This window comes from Sphaerodactylus townsendi, linkage group LG08, assembly GCF_021028975.2.
Source record: "Sphaerodactylus townsendi isolate TG3544 linkage group LG08, MPM_Stown_v2.3, whole genome shotgun sequence".
Taxonomy (NCBI): domain Eukaryota; kingdom Metazoa; phylum Chordata; class Lepidosauria; order Squamata; family Sphaerodactylidae; genus Sphaerodactylus; species Sphaerodactylus townsendi.
Window position 1 is genome coordinate 87,342,577 of NC_059432.1, and position 19,935 is coordinate 87,362,511.

The following is a 19,935-nucleotide window of genomic DNA, read 5'->3' on the forward strand; positions in this document are numbered from 1 at the left end:
ATGGGGCCACACCATGGGGGAAGTCATAGCCAATCTGATGCACTAATACATGAACTGGTGTAGCATCCCACATGGTACTGCAAGTGAAAGGGTATCATAGTCATTTACTTCTCTGTCAGACTCACTGTACGTCCCATCTCAACTGCTACATTTCCTTTCTCCGCTTCCCCTTTGGCTGCCTTTAATTCTTTCTGTTTGATTCAGCTGTTCTATTTTTTCACCTGGAGCCAGTATAGCTTAAACGTTCGAAATTAACTATCCTTCCACTGTATAGGTTACAAAGTATTAGCAGTTATTGAAGAAGTACGATCTCTGGCATGATGCAAATCTCTGTGAATATGGAGGCTTCCTTTTCTCTTCTGTTGAAATGAAAGATATGTGCGAACACTGGAAAGTGCCAGTTTCCTGCAGGAAAATAGTGGGGATGTCATGGATGTGCAGTCTGCTAAATTGCATCCATAGTACATCGGAAAATGTTTTTGTTTCCAGTGAAAGCAGAGTACGGAAAAAAAATTTCTTTGCACAATACCACAGACTTAGCTTAATGATAACAAAAAATTAAAACACCAGTGGTACTTCCCAGTGTTATACAATATTTAAAACGGGCAAAATGAGTTGAAGGTTAGCAACAGACAACATTGGAAGACACTTTCTATGAAAATCATGATAGAAGCATAAGCATGATATTCCATATCAAGAAAGGCAGAAACAACATTAGTGTTTGAAATAAATTCACTTGTGTTAATTTCTTTTTTTTTTTGTTCCTAGATATTAAGCAATTGGAGGGAAGAACGATATCAGGATGATATTAAAGCTAGACAAATGATGCATGAAGCCCTGCAACTCCGTCTTAATTTGGTAAGGATAAGATTCATGTTTCTCATGCCTGGAACTCTGATAGTAATGGGAAATTTACAGAACAGTGGAGGAAACAGTATAGGCTCATTCTGCACATGCAGAATAATGCACTTTCAAACTGCTTTCAATGCTTTTTGAAGCTGTGCAGAATGGCAAAATCCACTTGCAAACAGTTGTGAAAGTGGTTTGAAAACGCATTATTTTGCGTGTGCAGAAAGGGCCATAGTTTAAATTTCATTGGAATTTTCCTGGTTTGGCTTAGCCCTATTGTACCATAGTTTAAAATAGCCTGAGGATGGACATTTTCATTTCCAAACCACAGAAAGTAGTATCTGAATCAGCGAGGAAGATTGAAAATGGGAAGTCCCAAAATAAAAGGGAACTATTAGTGCCTTCTGGCTGACAACAGGCCTTATTCTAAGAAGGATACATGGCATATTTCTAATTCAGATGAACAAGTGAGGATCTTTAAAGCTGGAGAATTTAAGATTTCACTTGAACATGAATCTGGCAGCCGAAGTTCAGTCATAGAGTTGGGTGTAAAGGTTCTGTTTTGCTAATTCAGAAATTCTTGAATAAAAGATTCCACATTTAGCAGGATAAAATTTTAAGATCCAACACATAGGCTGCAGAAGCAAGAGTAGATTGCATGTTCTGTCTATTGATGAGGTACTAGTTCTGTTGACTGAGCATTTTTAATGAATCCAAAAAGAAACTTAGAACCCTTCCGCACATGCCAAATAATGCACTTTCAATCCACTTTCAATGCACTTTGCAGCTGGATTTTACTGTGCAGAATAGCAAAAGTCACTTGCAAACAATTGTGAAAGTGGATTGGAAGTGCATTATTCTGCATGTGTGGAAGGGGCCTTAGAAAAGAGTCAAAACATTAATATATCTAATTCCCAACATGGCCCATCTGTGAATACTTAAATTCTGAGGATACGCAAAGACAGAACAGATCTTTCTATAAAACTGGGGAGATACTGGGAAAAAGGCAAATCTTTCTACAAACCTGAGAAAATACTTAAACAAAAATAACAGCAGTTCTATTTCCTAATTTGCTAAATTGCATATCAAGTTAATGCTTGGACATGAGATTTATGTTTCATACTCATTCATTGTTGCTTATTTTCCTATGAACCACTCCCACACTAAGATCATTGCATGGGGCATCCACAGGCGGGGGGATCCAAATCTGGCACTGGAAGTGGCTTGGAGCTGTACCAATGGATTTGCCTTTCATGGAGCCCTTGCCCCAGTGGAGAAGCTGATCTGCTGGCGGGAGACAGCCTTGCCCTCATGGCACTCAAATGTGGTGCAGAGTGTGATGCCACTGTTCCAGCACCCCTGCCACCCCAGCAAGCTTAGTAGCAGCAGTCCAGAGGTGGGGCCAAGGGAGGAGCTGACACTAGTCAACTTTCACCCAGCTATAGCTGCCACTATGCAGGTGCCTGGGGCTTTGAATTTAGGCTACCTGTTCAGTGGCATACGCTCATTAAGCCCAAGGCAAGAGGGCTTTTTTGTGCCCCCCCCACCCCCACCAGAAAGCCTCTTGGGAACAGTGGAGCTACCCATCTGGGCACTTTGGATGGGGCTGCTTGGCGCTTCCCCTCTGCCCTTGCTAGCAGAGGTTATTCATGACAGCATCTTCTCAAAGATAGCATCAAAAGTTGGGAAGTCCATCTTTCTCCTTTTCTCCCCAAAAGTCTCCTGAATTTTAGCATTTCACAAAGGAAGTTCTTTTCTTTTTTTGTTTGTTATTTGTATAATAATTTTTTAAAGAATTATGTTTTAAAAGAATTGTGTTTAAAAGAATACACACACACATATATATGCCAGTAAATTTCAAGACTATAGGAAGAGATCATAGATATATATACTCTTGAAATTTACTGGCACACATGCTTAGAAAATGAGTCCCTGTTGCTGAATTCAGGGTAAACAGGGTAAACATTTCCATACTGCACGAATATTTCATCATCCATTTATCTGTGTTAATAGGTAACATGAGAGAGTTGGGCAACATGTGAGTTGTAAGGCACATGGTTTAAAATTCTGGGTTAAAAATGAGGTCATGTAAATAAAGGTGGTTACATGCATTGTTTGTGGCTGAGAAATCTCATTTCCTTTCTTTTGTATGTTAAAGATAACACCTTTGTAGAAGGAACAGTTGTGGTTTTATTACAGTGTTGTCCCTGTGGTCTTTTTAAAAGCTACATATTGCAGATAAAGAAAGGGAAAATGTGTGTGCAGTTGATAACTTATGTACATAAGGTACAATATTAGGGAAACATTGAGTCTGCTGTACAGAGACCCTCTGCATATGGAGAACAAGGTCAGGGAGACTCGATGACAGCATTCACGCACATTGGATAATGCATTCTCTGTGCGTTTGACTGTAGCATCTGTTTGCACTAGATTTTCCAGTGTGTGAAAGCAGCCCTTGTAGAACTGTACGGGATTTCCCTTTTCTGCCTCTACCACACCTGGCATGCAGCTGTACATCCTGCACACACTGCAATAATGCCTCCTGCAAATTGAAGTTATTCTCCTCCTTCATCAGATTGCTTTTAAGATTACCACATGTGTGTGGACTGGTATATGCTCAGAATAACCTGTGTGTGAGGTTCTAAAGGAGGTGCAGGTGGTTGGTGGTGGTCAGTATGATGCAAGATATTATATTTGACTGGCCAGCTGCTTAACAGTGAGAAGGGAGGTGACCCTAGAGGCTCATAAAGAGCAGCTCTGAATCCTGTTTGTTTGCTGGTTTACTCCGTTTGTCATCTGCCTTTCTCACTCAGACTACAGGCAGTTTGCAGAGTTATAAAAGACAATCCAGTGAAGGCAGCGTAGTGCATATCATGAACAATGCCATGAAACTAGATTACACCAATTAAATAACAAATGAAATGGAGTGTAATACATCAAGTCAACTGGATCTCACCATTAGTGGGTGCAAAACTACAGACACGATAATACATCTATTAAGCTATGCAGTGTAAAAGTGGGCGTGAGAAGAACACTACTTAACAATTTCACAGGATTTGGAAATGAAAACATCATTATTATAAATATATAGAAAATGCCTTCCTGAAGATTTCATCTTACTACATCTGCATTAACAAATGCACAAGATCACAGTCTAATAGAGTTTGTTGCCAAGGACTTGCTTGGAATTCATGTTAATAGCCAGTAACTGCATTAAGGACCGTGCAATATATTTGTCTCATCATGTTATATCTGCTTTTTCCATGAAATTGACATTCTAGGTGGGTGGAATGTTTGACACTGTGCAGAGAAGTACTCAGTGGACCACAGATTGGGCACTTCTGCTCCTTCAAATAATAACCTCAGGAACAGTTGACATACAAACCAACAAGTATGTAACTACAGTTATTTATAATCCAATACTACTTTTTCTAACATTGAACAGTTGCATTAGTTACACAGTGCATGTGGTGGGAGAACGTGTCAACAAGTCACAGCTGACTTATAAAAATCCTGCGGGATTTTCCAGACAAGAAACATTCAGAGGTAGTTTGCCATATCCTGCCTCTGCATAACAACTCTGGACTTCCTTGGTGGTCTCTCATCAAGTAGTAAGCAGGGCTAAACCTACTTAGCTCTGAAGGTCTGGTGAGATCATAAGAACATAAGAACAAGCCAGCTGGATTAGGCCAGAGTCCATCTAGTCCAGCTCTCTGCTACTCGCAGTGGCCCACCAGGTACCTTTGGGAGCTCACATGCAGGATGTGAAAGCAATGGCCTTTCAGGTTAGTATGGTTAGGTTAGTATGGGCCATCCTGGTTAGGGCATGATAAAGCAGCTACTGCAATTTGAATAAATGTGTCTTGAAATATTTTGGCCATGTAGTTTTGCCATATTCTTTTCAGAACTCTGACATAAATGAGTTTTTCTAAGCCAAGGGGGAAAAGCCTCTTCAGACACAATCAAAGGAACCAATATGAGCAGACAGATAGGGGCTCTCTCCTGTCACCAGACAGAGCAAGGCAAGTCAACAAAGAGAGCCACACAGACCTTGGGTTTAACAACCTGTGGAAAGTACCATAAAGTGGAGAGGGTTACATTTTACCAAAATTTTCATTAGAGAGATGCACACAACCCAGGCTAAAAAGAAATAATATTGCAGTTCAGAGAAAAAAAATTAAATGTTTGGCTAACTGAAAGAATCATTGTTTCTCATTAGGATTTAACTCATTGTTTTTAATTCTCTTAGTGAATTATTTACAACTGTATTAGACATGCTGAGTGTTTTGATCAATGGAACTTTAGCCTCGGACCTATCAAATACATCTCAAGTTGGATCTGAAGAGAACAAAAGAGCATACATGAATTTGGTGAAAAAGCTGAAAGTAAGTCTCCTGTTTGATTTCTGAAATCTCCTTCAGTTAAATTCAGTTTTGATGCCACTTTTAACTGTTCACATTTTGTTGCGAAGAAAAAGCAATAAATATAAAGAAAGGATGGAAACAGACACAAAACAATACCTTAAAGCTCAGAATAGCCAAAATGTGCCAATCTCTTTACCATGATTAGGAAATAAGGAACAAGCATCAATGGGAGTGGAGTGATGGGAGTACATTTAGGAACTTTTGCCTCACTATTCCTACCATCCACAGTGGTGCACAAAATTATGACATGCTCCTAGTCTTTTTACTCTGTCTAAGGTAATCACGTTGTTGGTTTTCTATGAGTTAAAGAGTTCAGACTAAGCTTGAGCAATATAAAAAAAAATTGGGAAAGACTGCCTCACTTTCCTCAGATGTTAAGTACAACCTTATTCAATTTATGAAAAGACCCCTCCCCAAACAATTCTGTTGTACATATTTTGTAAAATGATAGAAGTACAAAAGCCTTCTTGACTTCTTCAGGCAAACCATTCCCCCAGGTGGGAGCAACAACAGACAATGCTTAGATACAGACAGCTATTGAACATATCCACTTGCAGGATGTCTTCCAAGAAATTATGCCAAATCTGTTAAAATACATTTTGTGTTTATGAATTAGCTATAATTCTATATAATCTGCTATGTGAGGAAAAGACTGCTATGTGAGAAGTAGAAAAAGACTATATTGATCATTGGACATTGTCCATACTGGCGTAACCTCATAGCGTCAGGTGCCCGCTCAGCACTGTGTACCCATTCAGTGTTGCTTCCCTGGTTCTCTGGCTTGAGCCTGATGTATTGGGATCAATATATTGCTAGTCTTGACGAGAGAGTGTTCTGCTACTCTTGTTCCTCTGGTTTTTTCATTCAAAATTCTAGCTCAGCATTTAATGCTCATTTCTATTGTTAGGTTTTAAACAGAAGAAGAAAACAGCCTAGGAAGCACTTTTAAGGTGCAACGAAGACTGTACTTGAAGTCTCGAATAAAATTAGTAAAAGTAAAAGGAAGTGATACATCTGAAACTTGACTGTTTTAGGATTGTGAAATATACATGTTACATTTAACCTTTTGACTTTTTTTTTTGTTTTCTGTAGAAAGAACTAGGGGACAAGTGTTCAGAAAGTATCAACAAAGTTCGCCAGCTTCTTCCTCTTCCCAAGCAGATGTGTGACATTATTGCTTGTGAGCCTATGGGATCACTGATTGATACCAAGGGAAACAAAATTGCTGGATTTGATTCTATCGATAAGAAACAGGCAAGAATTAACATTTCCCTTTAAGACATTATGTATCAACTTCCTTTTGCATACTTGGTAGCCATTTGTTTGTATAAGGTGTGTAAATTTTTATAACATATCATTAGGGCATAATATGTTATTAAGATCATATTATTGTTCCTGAACTATTTATCTTTGCAACTTCTGCCCTTCGAAAACTAAAGGAATAATAACCTGAACCCTACAACCCAAATGCATTAGCTACGCTTCTATAAAATTTCAAGAATTGGTGGCTGTCCCACAGAGATGGACTAACTGTGCAATCCAAAGGGAAGCCACGTTGGAAACAGTGGAAGAGTTGGGCAAGGGCAAAGTGGCACTGATATTGGCACTGAGAGACTTAGCCTCAGGAAGTGTTCCTTAGTGCCATTGTTCCTGTTCCGCAGATGACTGCTGAAGTTTCGGGGACATTTCCAGAACAGAAATTTTAGCGGTTCCCAAAAGATTTTCGGCCTGGGAATGCCCGCTACACCAGCAACTGATTTGTGCCACCGAAAAGTGCAGTGTAAGTTGGTTTTACCAATGGAATTTTACCAATGGAATCTTGCACCACCTCAAGCCTCACTGGAGGTGGCCCAGGTGCACTTCTGCAGCGCTGTCCCTGGCCACCGTTTTGCCAGTCCTCTCCCCTTGGACTGGGCTAACCAAGGAATAGAAGACTTATTGAGGGCCAGAGTGGAAGCTGTGACCGATAATGGACTTCACATGGAGCCTGCTACCACATAAAGTCTGTTGTATGAAGTGCATCCACATATGGAATGAAAGATACATTTCCACAAAACTTTCAGTTCAAATGTTTATAGTGCTGTTTCAATTCTTAGTAAGCTAATAAGCTTCATCCTGGTATAAGTTAAACAGCCTGTCATAATGTATTTGGAGAATGTTTACAATTTGACTGTCTTGACCGACAGTGGAAAGTAGCAATTTCCTGCTGATCCACCCCGCTGCTGCTGAATGAGGGTGGTGACTGTGCAAGTCATGTCCCAGGACTTGTGGATGAAAAAGCTTCCCCTCCCTGAGGATAAGCTCCCCAGTCCCTGATACCATGTGAAGCTTCAGACATGTCCCTGAAGTTGGGCTCCAATAATTCTGTCCACTGCTGCAAGCTCTCCAGTCGGAGGATGCCCACCCTGTCAGCCAAAGCTTCCAAAAGTAGGCCTGGCATTCTGCTTGCTGTTGGTTCGGGGCGTGGGTTTTCCCCTTGCTAGCAGCCCACTCAAAGGACCGGAGCCTCCTGCAGTTTCGGAGGAGCAGCAGTGGCATAGGAGGTGAAGAGCTCGTGTACCTAATCTGGAGGAACCAGGTTTGATTCCCAGCTCTGCCGCCTGAGCTGTGGAGGTTAATCTGGGGAATTCAGATTAGCCTGTACATTCCCACACACGCCAGCTGGGTGACCTTGGGCTAGTCACAGCTTCTCGGAGCTCTCTCAGCTCCACCTACCTCACAGGGTGTTTGTTGTGAGGGGGGAAGGGCAAGGAGATTGTAAGCCCCTTTGAGTCTCCTGCAGGAGAGAAAGGGGGGATATAAATCCAAACTCTTCTTCTTCTTCACTCCCTGAAGCTCCAACGAATGGTGCACTGGTCTCTGGGAGATCTTTGGTTCTTGCGCCTTCTTGTTGATCATCAGGTCCCTCAGAGATCCGAGGCCCACTCCTTCCAGGAGTGGGGCCTGAAAGAGCCTGGGCCTGCCCCCCCACCCCGCTGGCCTTCTATGACCATGCCTGCCCCTGCCTTGCCCCGGTCAGCCAGTGCTTCTGAACAACTCAACACCAGCCCAATCTCCAATGGCTTTGCCCTCTGGGCCACTTGCACCTGGCATGGAGGCTGCCCTCACCTTTCACCCCACTCAAGTGGCAATGGCAGCGCCAGCTGAGTCTTGCATTGCATTTTGTCATTGCAAGGACTGATGACTGCAAATTCATTTGAATATATTTATCACAGCATGCCTGTAATTCTTAAATTCTTAGATCTCAGAGAAGTGTGCGGTTGATTTTAGTGTGAGAAAGTTTCATGACACACTTAAAAATTATTAAACTTTCTAATTACTTTTTTTGACGGGGTTTTCATCTTTTGCTTTGTTACAAAGGACCCAGGCAGATATAACAAAGGTTTCTAATTTCAACTAAGGCAAAGAATGAGTAAGCAAAATGTTGAATGCAGATCTATTCCACTTTTCCTACACTGGAAAAAGCCTTCCTCTAAGAAAGCTGCTTCTGCTGGAGATAAACACCACAAGCAGTGGAATGGAACTGCTGGATCTAATCCAAGGAATGGAGAATTCAGGAAACATTGTGTGTCTTACTTGCTGGAGTATTATGCAATATTTAATGGATGTGGGGAGTTTCAGCATGTAGCCCATTAAAACAAACTTCTGACTTATCTTACTTTTAATTCTGGGCTTTGGTCAGCACTGTTAAGATTGTGTTTTTCTTCAGCTGTAACAACAGGAAGATGTCTAAAAATTCCCTACCAGGACAGAATCTGTGATAGCAGCATGAAGCAGACTGAATCTGTAATTCATATGCTTCTACAATGCCCATTGTATAAGACAATCAGGTCCAATTTGCTGACCCCTCTACTCATTAATACTGAAGGTCTATCAAACCAACACAAAATTTCTTATCTTTTAAACAATTATTCTTCCGCTATCACTGAAATGGTGGCTAAGTGCCTGTGTTATGTCCTTAAGTTGCAATCATGATTGTATTACTCTGTGATCACTACTAATCTATATTGTTTGATGGTTTGATGGTTTAAGATTTGTGTTTTAATATAAGGAATTAGATCATAGCAATGTGTTGTTTAAAAAATTAAACAAATGCTAGATACTTTGTGGAATTTGATGGTGTAACATTGTGTTTTAATATAAAGGTTTGATGGTTTAAGATTGTGTTTTAATATAAGAAATTAGATCATAGCAATGTGTTTTTTAAAAAATTAAACAAATGCTAGATACTTTGTGGAATTTGTTTGATGGTTTAAGATGGTGATTTAATATAAAGGTTTGGTGGTTTAAGATTGTGTTTTAATATAAGAAATTAGATCATAGCAATGTGTTTTTTAAAAAATTAAACAAATGCTAGATACTTTGTGGAATTTGTTTGGATTGAAATAAATCTGTATAGTTCAAAATGCTCAACTAGCAAGTATAGAGGCTTGAACATGCCTGCCAGTTTGTCTTTACCCATTAGCCTGTAGTGATCAGGCAACCAGTTAATTGATGGGCAGCTCTCGACCTGTTTGTGTCTATTTGGTGGAACAGGCTACTTGCATCCATCAGAAGCCAACTAATGGATGATGAGGGATGAGCCAAGAGTTGGCTTCTGATCTCCTGCTGGGGAAATTGTGCTGTGAACTCAATATTTTGGGAGATGGATCAGCTGGAAATCAAGTTCTTCTGATCCATCATCCTGGAAGGTTTGTTACCACTCAAAGTGTTTGGGAAGCAGTAAATTGGAGGGGGGGGGGGTCAGAGGTCTAGGTGATTTCCCTTCTCTCTATTCTAAGCTGTCAGGTTTGCCTGGAGAGAAATGAATTCTTTCTCCTCTCCTTTTTGCTACAGGGAGTTCAGAAGCTTTTTTTTTATTCCTACCCAGATTCTAGGGGAGATGAGAAAGGAGCTCTTTCTCCTCTCCTTTTTGAAATGCAGAGATTGAAAGCTTTGCTTTAGTCCCTGCCCAGCTTAGAGGGGAGAGAAGAGATAGAGGCTCTCCTTGTTTTCCCTTTTGCCACTTCACTGTGTAGCTATGGCGGTGGTAGTAGTGGATCAGAATCTTAACCAGAAGATTCCCTGGTTAGCGATGAGTTGGCTTCTGACCAACAGGCATCTACAAGCTTGTTCACCATCTATCTGACATATTCAGTGCAATTCAGACATGTCCCTTGTCAGCTTAAGGTCTCGTTGTGAGTGTCAAGCAGGGTGAAATCGACTGCTGTACAAGTTCACTAAGAAATTTGCAGCATTCCTAATAACACCTCCTCAGACTTATGTGTGAGCAATGTTATCACTATATAGATATACACATGGAGTTTTTTTACATCTGAAATAGCATTGCTAAGCTCTTATTTGATAATTTAATGTCCAGTCAGGAAAATTCTTTTAATAATGAATATTTTGTTCACATGGTGCTGAATAGTATTGTACAATAGTTTTAATGTTGGTAGAAATGTAATAATTTTTATTCATCATTTCAAATTTTGAAACAGGGGCTTCAGGTCTCAACTAAGCAGAAAATATCCCCCTGGGATTTATTGGAAGGTACCAAAAATCCTGCTCCACTCTCCTGGGCTTGGTTTGGCACTGTCCGCATTGACAGGAAAATAATCAAATATGAGGAGCAGCAACACCTTCTTCTGTATCACACTCATCCTAAACCCAAGCCACGAAGTTACTACCTTGAGCCTTTACCTCTTCCTCCCGAAGAAGACGAAGAAGAGGAAGAGCCCACAACTCCCTCATCTCAGGAACTGGAGAGAAAATCAGCAGAACTATCAGATCAGGGGAAACAATCTACTGATGAAGAGAAGAAGGCCAAAGGCAGGAAAAGAAAAAACAAATCAAGTTCCAAAATTGATGTGAGTGATTGGATCGTATGGTATGATATGGGGGAGGGGGAGAGACTTTGTTGCACACCCTAACCATTCTGCAGTGGGGAAGAGTCGGGTATCCTGTTTAACAATAAATTTAAAAATTAAAAATACTTTTGTGTTGGCATATTGCCTGCTTTGGTCAAATTCAAGGGGGGAAATTGATGGTACATCTGGCAGGTCAGATCAGTAGTGTGATATACTGGAATATAGTGCTGGAAAATATATAGGAACATGCTTTTGTTTTAGATAACATGCTTGGAGAACAATGGAAAGTTAAGAGCAGGCACTTTCTTTCTTTCTTTGAAACCCACAGCTAAATTTTACCTCCAACAGGACAGTAAGCATGACAGTTTTTCCAGGGCCCCCTGTACAGATCTGTGGTACATTCTCATTTAGACTTGGTGCAGTTCTGCTCAATGCCCTATTGAAGGACATTGTAGAGCTAGGAAAAGAGCAACAAGGATTAGAGGGTTGGATCACCTTCCCCATGAGGAAAGGCTGAAGAGTCTGGGACTTTTCAATTTAGAAAAGAGATGACTAAGGGAGGGCATGACAGAGGTTTATAAAATTATACACAGGGTGGAGAGAGTAGGAAAGGGGGGCTTTTCCTTCCTCTCCCAAAATACCAGGACTCAAGAGCATCAAGTGAAGCTGATGGGCAATAAATTCATAAGAACATAAGAACATAAGAACAAGCCAGCTGGATCAGACCAAAGTCCATCTAGTCCAGCTCTCTGCTACTCGCAGTGGCCCACCAGGTGCCTTTGGGAGCTCACATGTAGGATGTGAACGCAATGGCCTTCATGGGTTGTTGCTCCTGATCACCTTGGTCTGTTATGCATTTGCAGTAACTTTGTGATCAAAGAGGATCAAGATTGGTAGCCATAAATCAAATCCTCCTCCATAAATCTGTCCAAGCCCCTTTAAAGCTATCCAGGTAGTGGCCATCAACACCTCCTGTGGCAGGCATATTCCAAACACCAATCACACGCTATGGAAGAAGTGTTTCCCCTTTTATTAGTCCCACTCCTTTCCCCAGCATTTTCAATGAATGTCCCCTGGTTCTAGTATTGTGAGAAAGAGAGAAAAATGTCTCTCTGTCAACATTTTCTACCCCATGCATAATTTTGTAGACTTCAATCATATCCCCTCAGTCACCTCCTCTCCAAACTAAAGAGTCCCAAACGCTGCAGCCTCTCCTCATAGGGAAGGTGCTCCAGTCCCTCAATCATCCTTGTTGCCCTTCTCTGCACTTTTTCTATCTCCTCAATATCCTTTTTGAGATGTGGCGACCAGAACTGGACACAGTACTCCAAGTGCGGTCGCACCACTGCTTTATATAAGGGCATGACAATCTTTGCAGTTTTATTATCAATTCCTTTTCTAATGATCCCCAATTCAGAATGGACAAAAGGAAATACTTCTTTACTCAACCCTTCCAGAGGATTTTGTGATATCTGCAGGTATAGATAGCTTTAAAAGGGGGATTAGACAGATTCATTGGTGATAGATCTCTCAGTAGCTACTAGCTGTGGTGTCTAAAAGGAACTTCTACATTCGCTAACAATAAAACTCTGAACACGAGTGCCAGGAGCCAATATCAGGGGAAGGCCTCAGCTTCTATGCCCTATTGTTGGCTCTTCAGAGGAACCAATTGGACTGATGCTGGACTGGTAGTCTGATCCAGCAGGGTTCTTCCAATGTTCTTAGCTTTTCTGTCACCTCATAGAGATAGAGGGAATTGTGGGTCAGGTCATCTGTGCTTGGCAGAGGCCATAAACTAATTAATTTGAGGGATGGAGCTCATATTTCCTCATTTATTTTTGGGCAAAGGTGCCCACAAGCTCCATTTCCTGAATCATCCTTCTAACTTTTGTGTTTCTCATAGATTAACCAGTGCTTGAGGTCCACCAACTAAATTAATCTAATCAAGGCTGGATTGCTTTCTAATTCTAATCAGTTTGTTGCCACAAATGTGATCATGGCAACTATCTAAGTGCTGTTGGGGGATAGAAATAGAACACTTAATCAAGCATATTGTGTGCCTCTGTGTATTCTTCTTACTGGTGGGAAACCCAAATGTGATGTGAGGTGATACCCAGAGAAATTGTAGTCTGGGCTCTGGGGCAGCAGCTCTGGGAAGATGTGGGAATGCAACCAGCCAAAGTCATCATATACAGTGACTGGATCCATACATTGTTAGGTACTTTGTTAGTATCCTCTCTTGAAACTTTCCTGCCCCCCCCAAAGAAAATCCAGGAGTTGAATGATTACATCAACACAATATCTAATGATGCACATTTTTACCACAGTTGATTTCACTATATGTGCTTCAGACAGACATTTGTAGGATTGCACCATTCTTTTCAATATCCATCTGTACACAGGTTATGTTATAAAAGCTACACAACAGCTCAGAAAAGGTCTCATCCTTGGTGTTGCTTTTGTGAAGTCTGTGGTGGAATCTATTATTAACAGTATAGTAAACCACAATGGAAATGGCTGTAAAGCCTTTAATTATTCAGTAGGAAAATTGGCATTATTTATGAGGTTCTAGGGTCTGAACGTCAGTAACATTCCACTTTTTATCCTACTTTGCCTAAGGATTATCCACAGAACAACTTATATAGAATGCCTCCCAGTTATTCACCAGTCTCTTCTCAAGTGATGCACCATCCCCAGTCAGCCTTGTGGGGCTATAATGTTATGGGGCAACCACAACAAACTGGCTTTTTTGTTCAGAACCAGCCTCTTCCATCAGGTATGTCTGGGTTTCATAAGAGGGTACAAAACTTTTTTTAAGGCACAGTCAAGGTTCTCAGTTTTGCTCTTTCTTTTGAAAAGCAGTGCTGTTAGATGCATAAACCAGACAATAAATGGAATGTTTATTTGTCTGCTACATTGTTAGACATTAAAAATTTGTCAAATCTAGATTGTTTTATATGGATGGTACCAAAAAATATCCCTGCAGTAAAGCTGAATGCACCAGTGGGATGATTGGGCATTTGGGTCCTGTTGTTATCAGTAAGGGAGGAGAAAGTATCCTTTTTCCTCTAAAGAAAGTATTTTTAGATAACATCAGTAAATCTTTTTAAAAAGCAGTTTCATATACTCTAGAGGGCAGCAGAGCAAAACTTTGGTTCTTTAGTGGATAACTTCTTGCTCTCTGGGGAAACATGCAAATATTTGTTTCTTAATACAAAATAAAGTTAAAGTTCTGTATCAAGGAATCCGTATTTGTTTCAGAAGTCTTTTAGACAGCATAGTGCAATGCGTGCAATAACTGAACCAAATAAAACAACACTTTTTGTTTCCCCAGTCGGTTTTTTAAAAATCTACTTTAAAAGCAAAATAGCCTATTCCTTTGTTTCTTATGTTGTCCAAAGCTGATTGTGTGCGATATGTTCACATCTATATATTCTTGACCATAAATAGAAATTAGTTAAGAACATTAGCATTTTGGGTGAAAATGAGGCATAGATTTCAGAGTGGTTTCAGGTGAGTTGTTGTGTTTGCCACAGATTTGAGTTCAGTTAGCATGTTAAAGGCCAACAGCTTTCCAGGATATAAACTTTGCCAGGTATCTTGAAAGTTCTTCAGAGTGTAAAATTCTACTATGAAGAATCTGGAATAAGTTGTATCTTTTTTTGGATCACAGTAGAGATCTGCTTAGTTAAAACAGGCAGGTAGAAATAGTAAAAAATATCATTTGTCTACAGTTGATGCCTTCGCCACTACACTTACCTCAGGGGTCTGCAAGCTCCTCTGAAGATATGCTGCATCAGCAAACTGCAATGTTGGGGAAGTCATCTGTGAGGTCACAACAGAGAATGGCCTTGATTGGATCAACATAAGAGTTAGTCCGCTTGAAGGAGATGGGGCAGGAGCTGCCAGGTCTTTAAAGAGCTCCAGGGGGAAGGGGAAGGGTGTTCACCAACCCAAGACAGGGATTCATTGGCCCAGAGGATTGTCACCAGTTCAGGTTCAGGTGGAAGAAGGAGTCTTGACTGAGCCCAGTCAGCCCACTCTTGGGAAAGCATTTAAAAGACATGACCAGGAGTAATCAGGGTCATTCCCTGGCAGAGGGAATGGTAATTGGCAGAGCTGAATGTGGGAATCAGGTGAAGAGAAACACACACATCCCTCCTTCCTTGCTCTTTTCTGAGTCTACTCTGGTATACTTGCCCAACAACAGCAACCCTGGAGGGGTGAGATAGCCTTGGATTTGAGATAGCCTGACACATTTGCTTGTTAAAAGAATTAAATTTCCCTTTTAGACTTCTAGCCAGTGTTAAGATGGCTGCCTCATATCCTATAAGTGGCATCAAATCTCAGAGTGATCTCATCACGTGCACACACTCTGGAGTCCTTAGACTCAACAAGGCCAGCTAGCTTTGAGGTTATGTAACATACATGAGACAAAAGTGTTGACTGTTTCCATCTTGCAAAGAAATGTGAGCTTAAAGTCACAACTGTTGTAGAATGTGTTTGTTTTTGCACCCCTAAAATATCATGATCGCTCTATGAACCACTATGTAGCCCTATTCTAACTATGTGAACGTGATCTTTATATTAGTTATGGCCATACAGTGTGGCAGTTAACAGTGATTGACAACTGTTGCCGCTGTATGTCTGGGCAATGTTGGGCTCTTTTTGTTAAAAAAAAAGCATACACTAGTTGGGGTCTTGAAATAATGATTTTGTGACATTTAGTTTGCTGTATGTGAATTTTCTGTGATTGTGAACTGAGCAAATATTTAGTATTTTGTGTTCTTAGGTGGCACCAGATTGGATCCAACTGGCTCCATGGTCCCCAGCAACACAAAGCAAGTTCTGTCCAACATGCTACACAGGCGCTCCGGCTCTATGATGCAGCCTCCCTCCATTCACGCAATTACTTCTCAGCAGCAGCTCCTCCAGATGAAATTGCTACAACAGCAGCAGCAACAGCATCTTCTAAGGCAGCAAGTCCAGGCAAGGCCTTTCCCAGCCTTTTTGTCTTAAATCTGGGGAGTAGTGCTGATTTAACTTATTTTCCTCTACATTAAGAGGTCAGGTTAGGTTAAGGAATATTTAACTGGTTACACATGGGTGACTAGTTTCCTTTCAACTCTGCTCCCATCCTGTTGTCTCCATTTGTTCTTTTAATTTTATTGCAAGTCTTGTAAAATCCTGTTCTCATGTCACACAAACAGCAGATGTGACACTGAATGTAAGTCTGCTGTTTAAAGCCTTTGAAATGGCCTAAGAATAGTCACTTTTGACCGGTTCTGATCTCTGTTGCATAACTTAGGAACTGATGTGTGATTATCACATATAGACATTAGGTTCTAGACTTACTCGCTTTAGAAATGTGTCCATTCTTGGGCTTGCTTCAGATGTAATGATGAACCATGGTTTTATTGTTACATCCAAATCATCAGACCATTTGAAATCATTGCTTGCATTCCATTGCTTGCATGTTCTTGTGAACTCATTTATTTCAATGGTCTGGAACAGTAGGAATGTTTCTAGATTACAGCCAAGGATGTTGCTCATTTCTTGATCTTGAAAACGTTATCAGCTCTTATGTTACTTGGTCTCATTTAGACCTTTTCATCTTTTTGACTTCTGTTGTGGAATTCCTTTATCCTGAAAACAGTCTCTTTCTGTTCCTTGAACCATTGAACCGATTGATCCAAACTGGCAGGGAGTTGGGGGAGGGTAGCTCAGCTGGGAATGGTGCAGTGAAGGTGCCACCATGCCACCTCCAACGGGGTTTCGGGCAGTGCAGGAAAGAGGGATATGCCTAGTGGTTCTCAACCCTCCTAATGCCGCGACCCTTTAATACAGTGTGGTGACCCCCAACCCTAACATTTATCCATTTTACAGATGGAGAACACTGATGCAGAGAGTCTTAGGTGACCCCTGTGAAAGGGTCATTCGATTCCCAAAGGGGTCCCGACCCCGAGGTTGAGAACCACTAGTCCATCTTGTTCTTGACAGTATAGAGAGGGAGAAAATTTGTCCCCTTTTCCTTCCCAATGGAGTAAAGATTGTATTCTTAGAACTTTCTCCCAGAGCAACTGAGAGGTGACAATTTTTAAAAATTTTCTTCAAGTCCTTCCTTAAAATGTTCATGAAGTGTTTGAGCCAACCCCTACCTGTTCCTTACAGTCTAAGCATGTTTCTAAGTATGTGCAACTGAAATTACTGTGCTTCGTTTCTGTTGTTTACTCCCACTGCCACTTCCCTTAGTTATTTCCCTTACATCAAATGTTATATTGTAAGAACTTGAGAATGAGTACCTAGTTGTTGTTTTTTTATATTCTGAAGACCCTTTCACTCTAAAGCTACTAAATAAAGAATCACATATTCAGATATTGAAGTTTCCTAATAATGGCTTAGAAAGAGTAATGGAACTATTTCTGCAAGAATTCATGTAGGTAATGATGTTAAGGATTTTGACTCAGATTAAATACGATATAGAAATTCCGCAGTGCGTAGTAACACCACACAGTTGCACAATTTCTTTGCAAGCTTTCAAATGTTTGTGCCTAAATTTTATTTAAACATTTCTCACCACCTGAACTGCTCAAATCAGTATCTTTGGTTTTCATTTACAATACACTGAATTGATGTTTTATTTCTAAATGGTTTTTCAGGGTCCAGCAATTGATCAAGCTGCTATTTTTGCTCAACAAGTTCGGTCTTCTTCTCAGCTTCCACAGTACCCAGGGATACAACAGGCACAGGTATTGAACTCTTCTTAAAGGACGGGGAAGGTTGATATTCAGAATTCTGCTTATGGCCTGGAATGTCTTCCAATTTCGATCTAGGTTAGAGGTTTAAAAGCAGCTTTAAAAAAAGGTTATAATAATGTAGAAATACCCTCAAACAACCCCATATCAGCACAATGTTGTCATTAAGGACTAGGTCATAACTGATGGTGCTTTTGTGCAAGCATATAGGAACTCAAAGCCACTTCAGATAGGCAGCGACCACATTGATGTGTTATTTGTGTGACTCAACAACTCTACAAGAAAGCTGTCTTTTGTGCACATATGGTGGCTTTTAGTATACTTGCAATCATGAAACTATGTACAAGCCTCATGCATTAGCCTGCAGTTTTTACAGCTGCAGAGCACCAAAGTTGATGTTTTGGTTTTTAAAGAGTTGGTCTGGGTTCCTCACAGCCACACAGCAACTTCTGAAAAATAAGGAGAGCCCCAAAGGCCCAGGAAGATGCCATAGGAGGAGGGAGATTGATTTCTGCCCCCTCAATCCATTTCCCTGTTTTGTTGCTCTAGAGCAGGGGTAGGGAACCTGCGGCTCTCCAGATGTTCAGGAACTACAATTCCCATCAGCCTCTGTCAGCATGGCCAATTGGCCATGTACTGGAAGTGAGCTGATAGAATTCCTGGAACCGTTCTAATCTGGAAATTCTCTAAATCAATATTAACAAACCTATGGCACTCCAGATGTTCATGGACTACAATTGGCCATGCTGATAGGGGCTGATGGGAATTGTAGTCCATGAACATCTGGAGTGCCATAGGTTCGCCACCACTGCTCTAGATGGAGGCTTATGTGCATATGGAGCAGCCAGAAAGGATACAGACCTCCTCACCTCTGTTTCAACACAGAGAAAGCAAGAGCACTCTTCCTCGACAGAGGCGTTCTAAGCCTCGTTGGACTCTCCTGCAGTTTTTTTTTTTTTAAACTGTGCCCCACAGCTGCTGTGAGGAAGCTGAGTTGGGTCCAGCAAGCCAGGACAGAACTCTTAAAAAACCCAAAACATCTACTTTGGCCTGAGTCAGATGCCTATAAAGTTCCACTACTTCTGTATGGCCCAACCTTTCTGAGTTTTTCTCTGGAAAAAAACTAGTGTTTGTAAAATTTATAAATGTTGTGCTTGATTAATGAATAAAAACTTTGGCAAGAAATGGATACTTTCATAGCCGCCAGTTGAGGCTAATTTTCTTTATTAGATTCAATTGGCAGCCATAAGAAAACGTAAACACCCAATTTTTAAAAATGGGGTTTTTTTTAGTTTTTGGATGGTGTTTTGGAAGAACAGTGCAGCTTGAAAACTTACAGATCATTCATTCCTTTTGTCATCTTGCTTTTATTAAAGCAGTGATAATTTAAAAAAAACAACAGAGAAATCAAAATAACCTTTTGCCTTGGGTTGTTTTCCTATGCAGACTATTGCCCATGGCTATACAATGTATAGTACTCAGATGTCACTGCAACCACAACAGGCTGGGGGTATAGTTCTTTCACCAACCTACAATCCCAGGGCATATCAAGCTGCTCATTCTAATCCGGCTTTAATGGAAAGGCTAAGGCAGATGCAACAGCAGCCCAGTGGATACATCCAACCGCAAGCAGCTGCCTATCTTCAGCCTTTAACGGGCCATCAGCGGTAAGGCACTTTTCAACCGTTAGCTGTCTTGATTAATACATCTTTTTGAAAGGTGCAAGCCTCTGAGAAACATTGTCATGTGAACAACTGGTAGTCATGGCAACCAAATTATAGTTTGCACTCTCTCTCCAAACTGGGCCTGCAAACCATGGTGTGCAGATCAAGTGCAAACTATAGTTTGGCAGTCTGAACATAATACCGAACTATGGCTTGGAGCATTTTCACAGACAGAACAACTTCTGCCCATGATTCAGGACATTCTTGTCTTTCTTCTGTCATAGTAGTCTGGACAGCGAGAGTAGAAAGTCAAGGTGCAAGAGCATAGATTTTTCCAACCATGGAATATACTCTGTTGGATCAAAGCCAGTGGTTTGTGCTGAAGTGGAAGTTA

General features: G+C 40.9%; 1 protein-coding gene across 1 annotated transcript in view; it reads left to right on the plus strand.

The window, feature by feature from the left end:
- Positions 1-19,935, plus strand: part of MED12L (mediator complex subunit 12L) — a 201,523-nt gene that overhangs the window by 167,823 nt on the left and 13,765 nt on the right. The window contains 9 exon segments of the mRNA XM_048507092.1: positions 769-858; positions 4,131-4,240; positions 5,099-5,234; positions 6,366-6,527; positions 10,754-11,122; positions 13,742-13,898; positions 15,915-16,111; positions 17,782-17,871; positions 19,324-19,544. Coding sequence (XP_048363049.1) covers positions 769-858; positions 4,131-4,240; positions 5,099-5,234; positions 6,366-6,527; positions 10,754-11,122; positions 13,742-13,898; positions 15,915-16,111; positions 17,782-17,871; positions 19,324-19,544 — 1,532 coding nt within the window.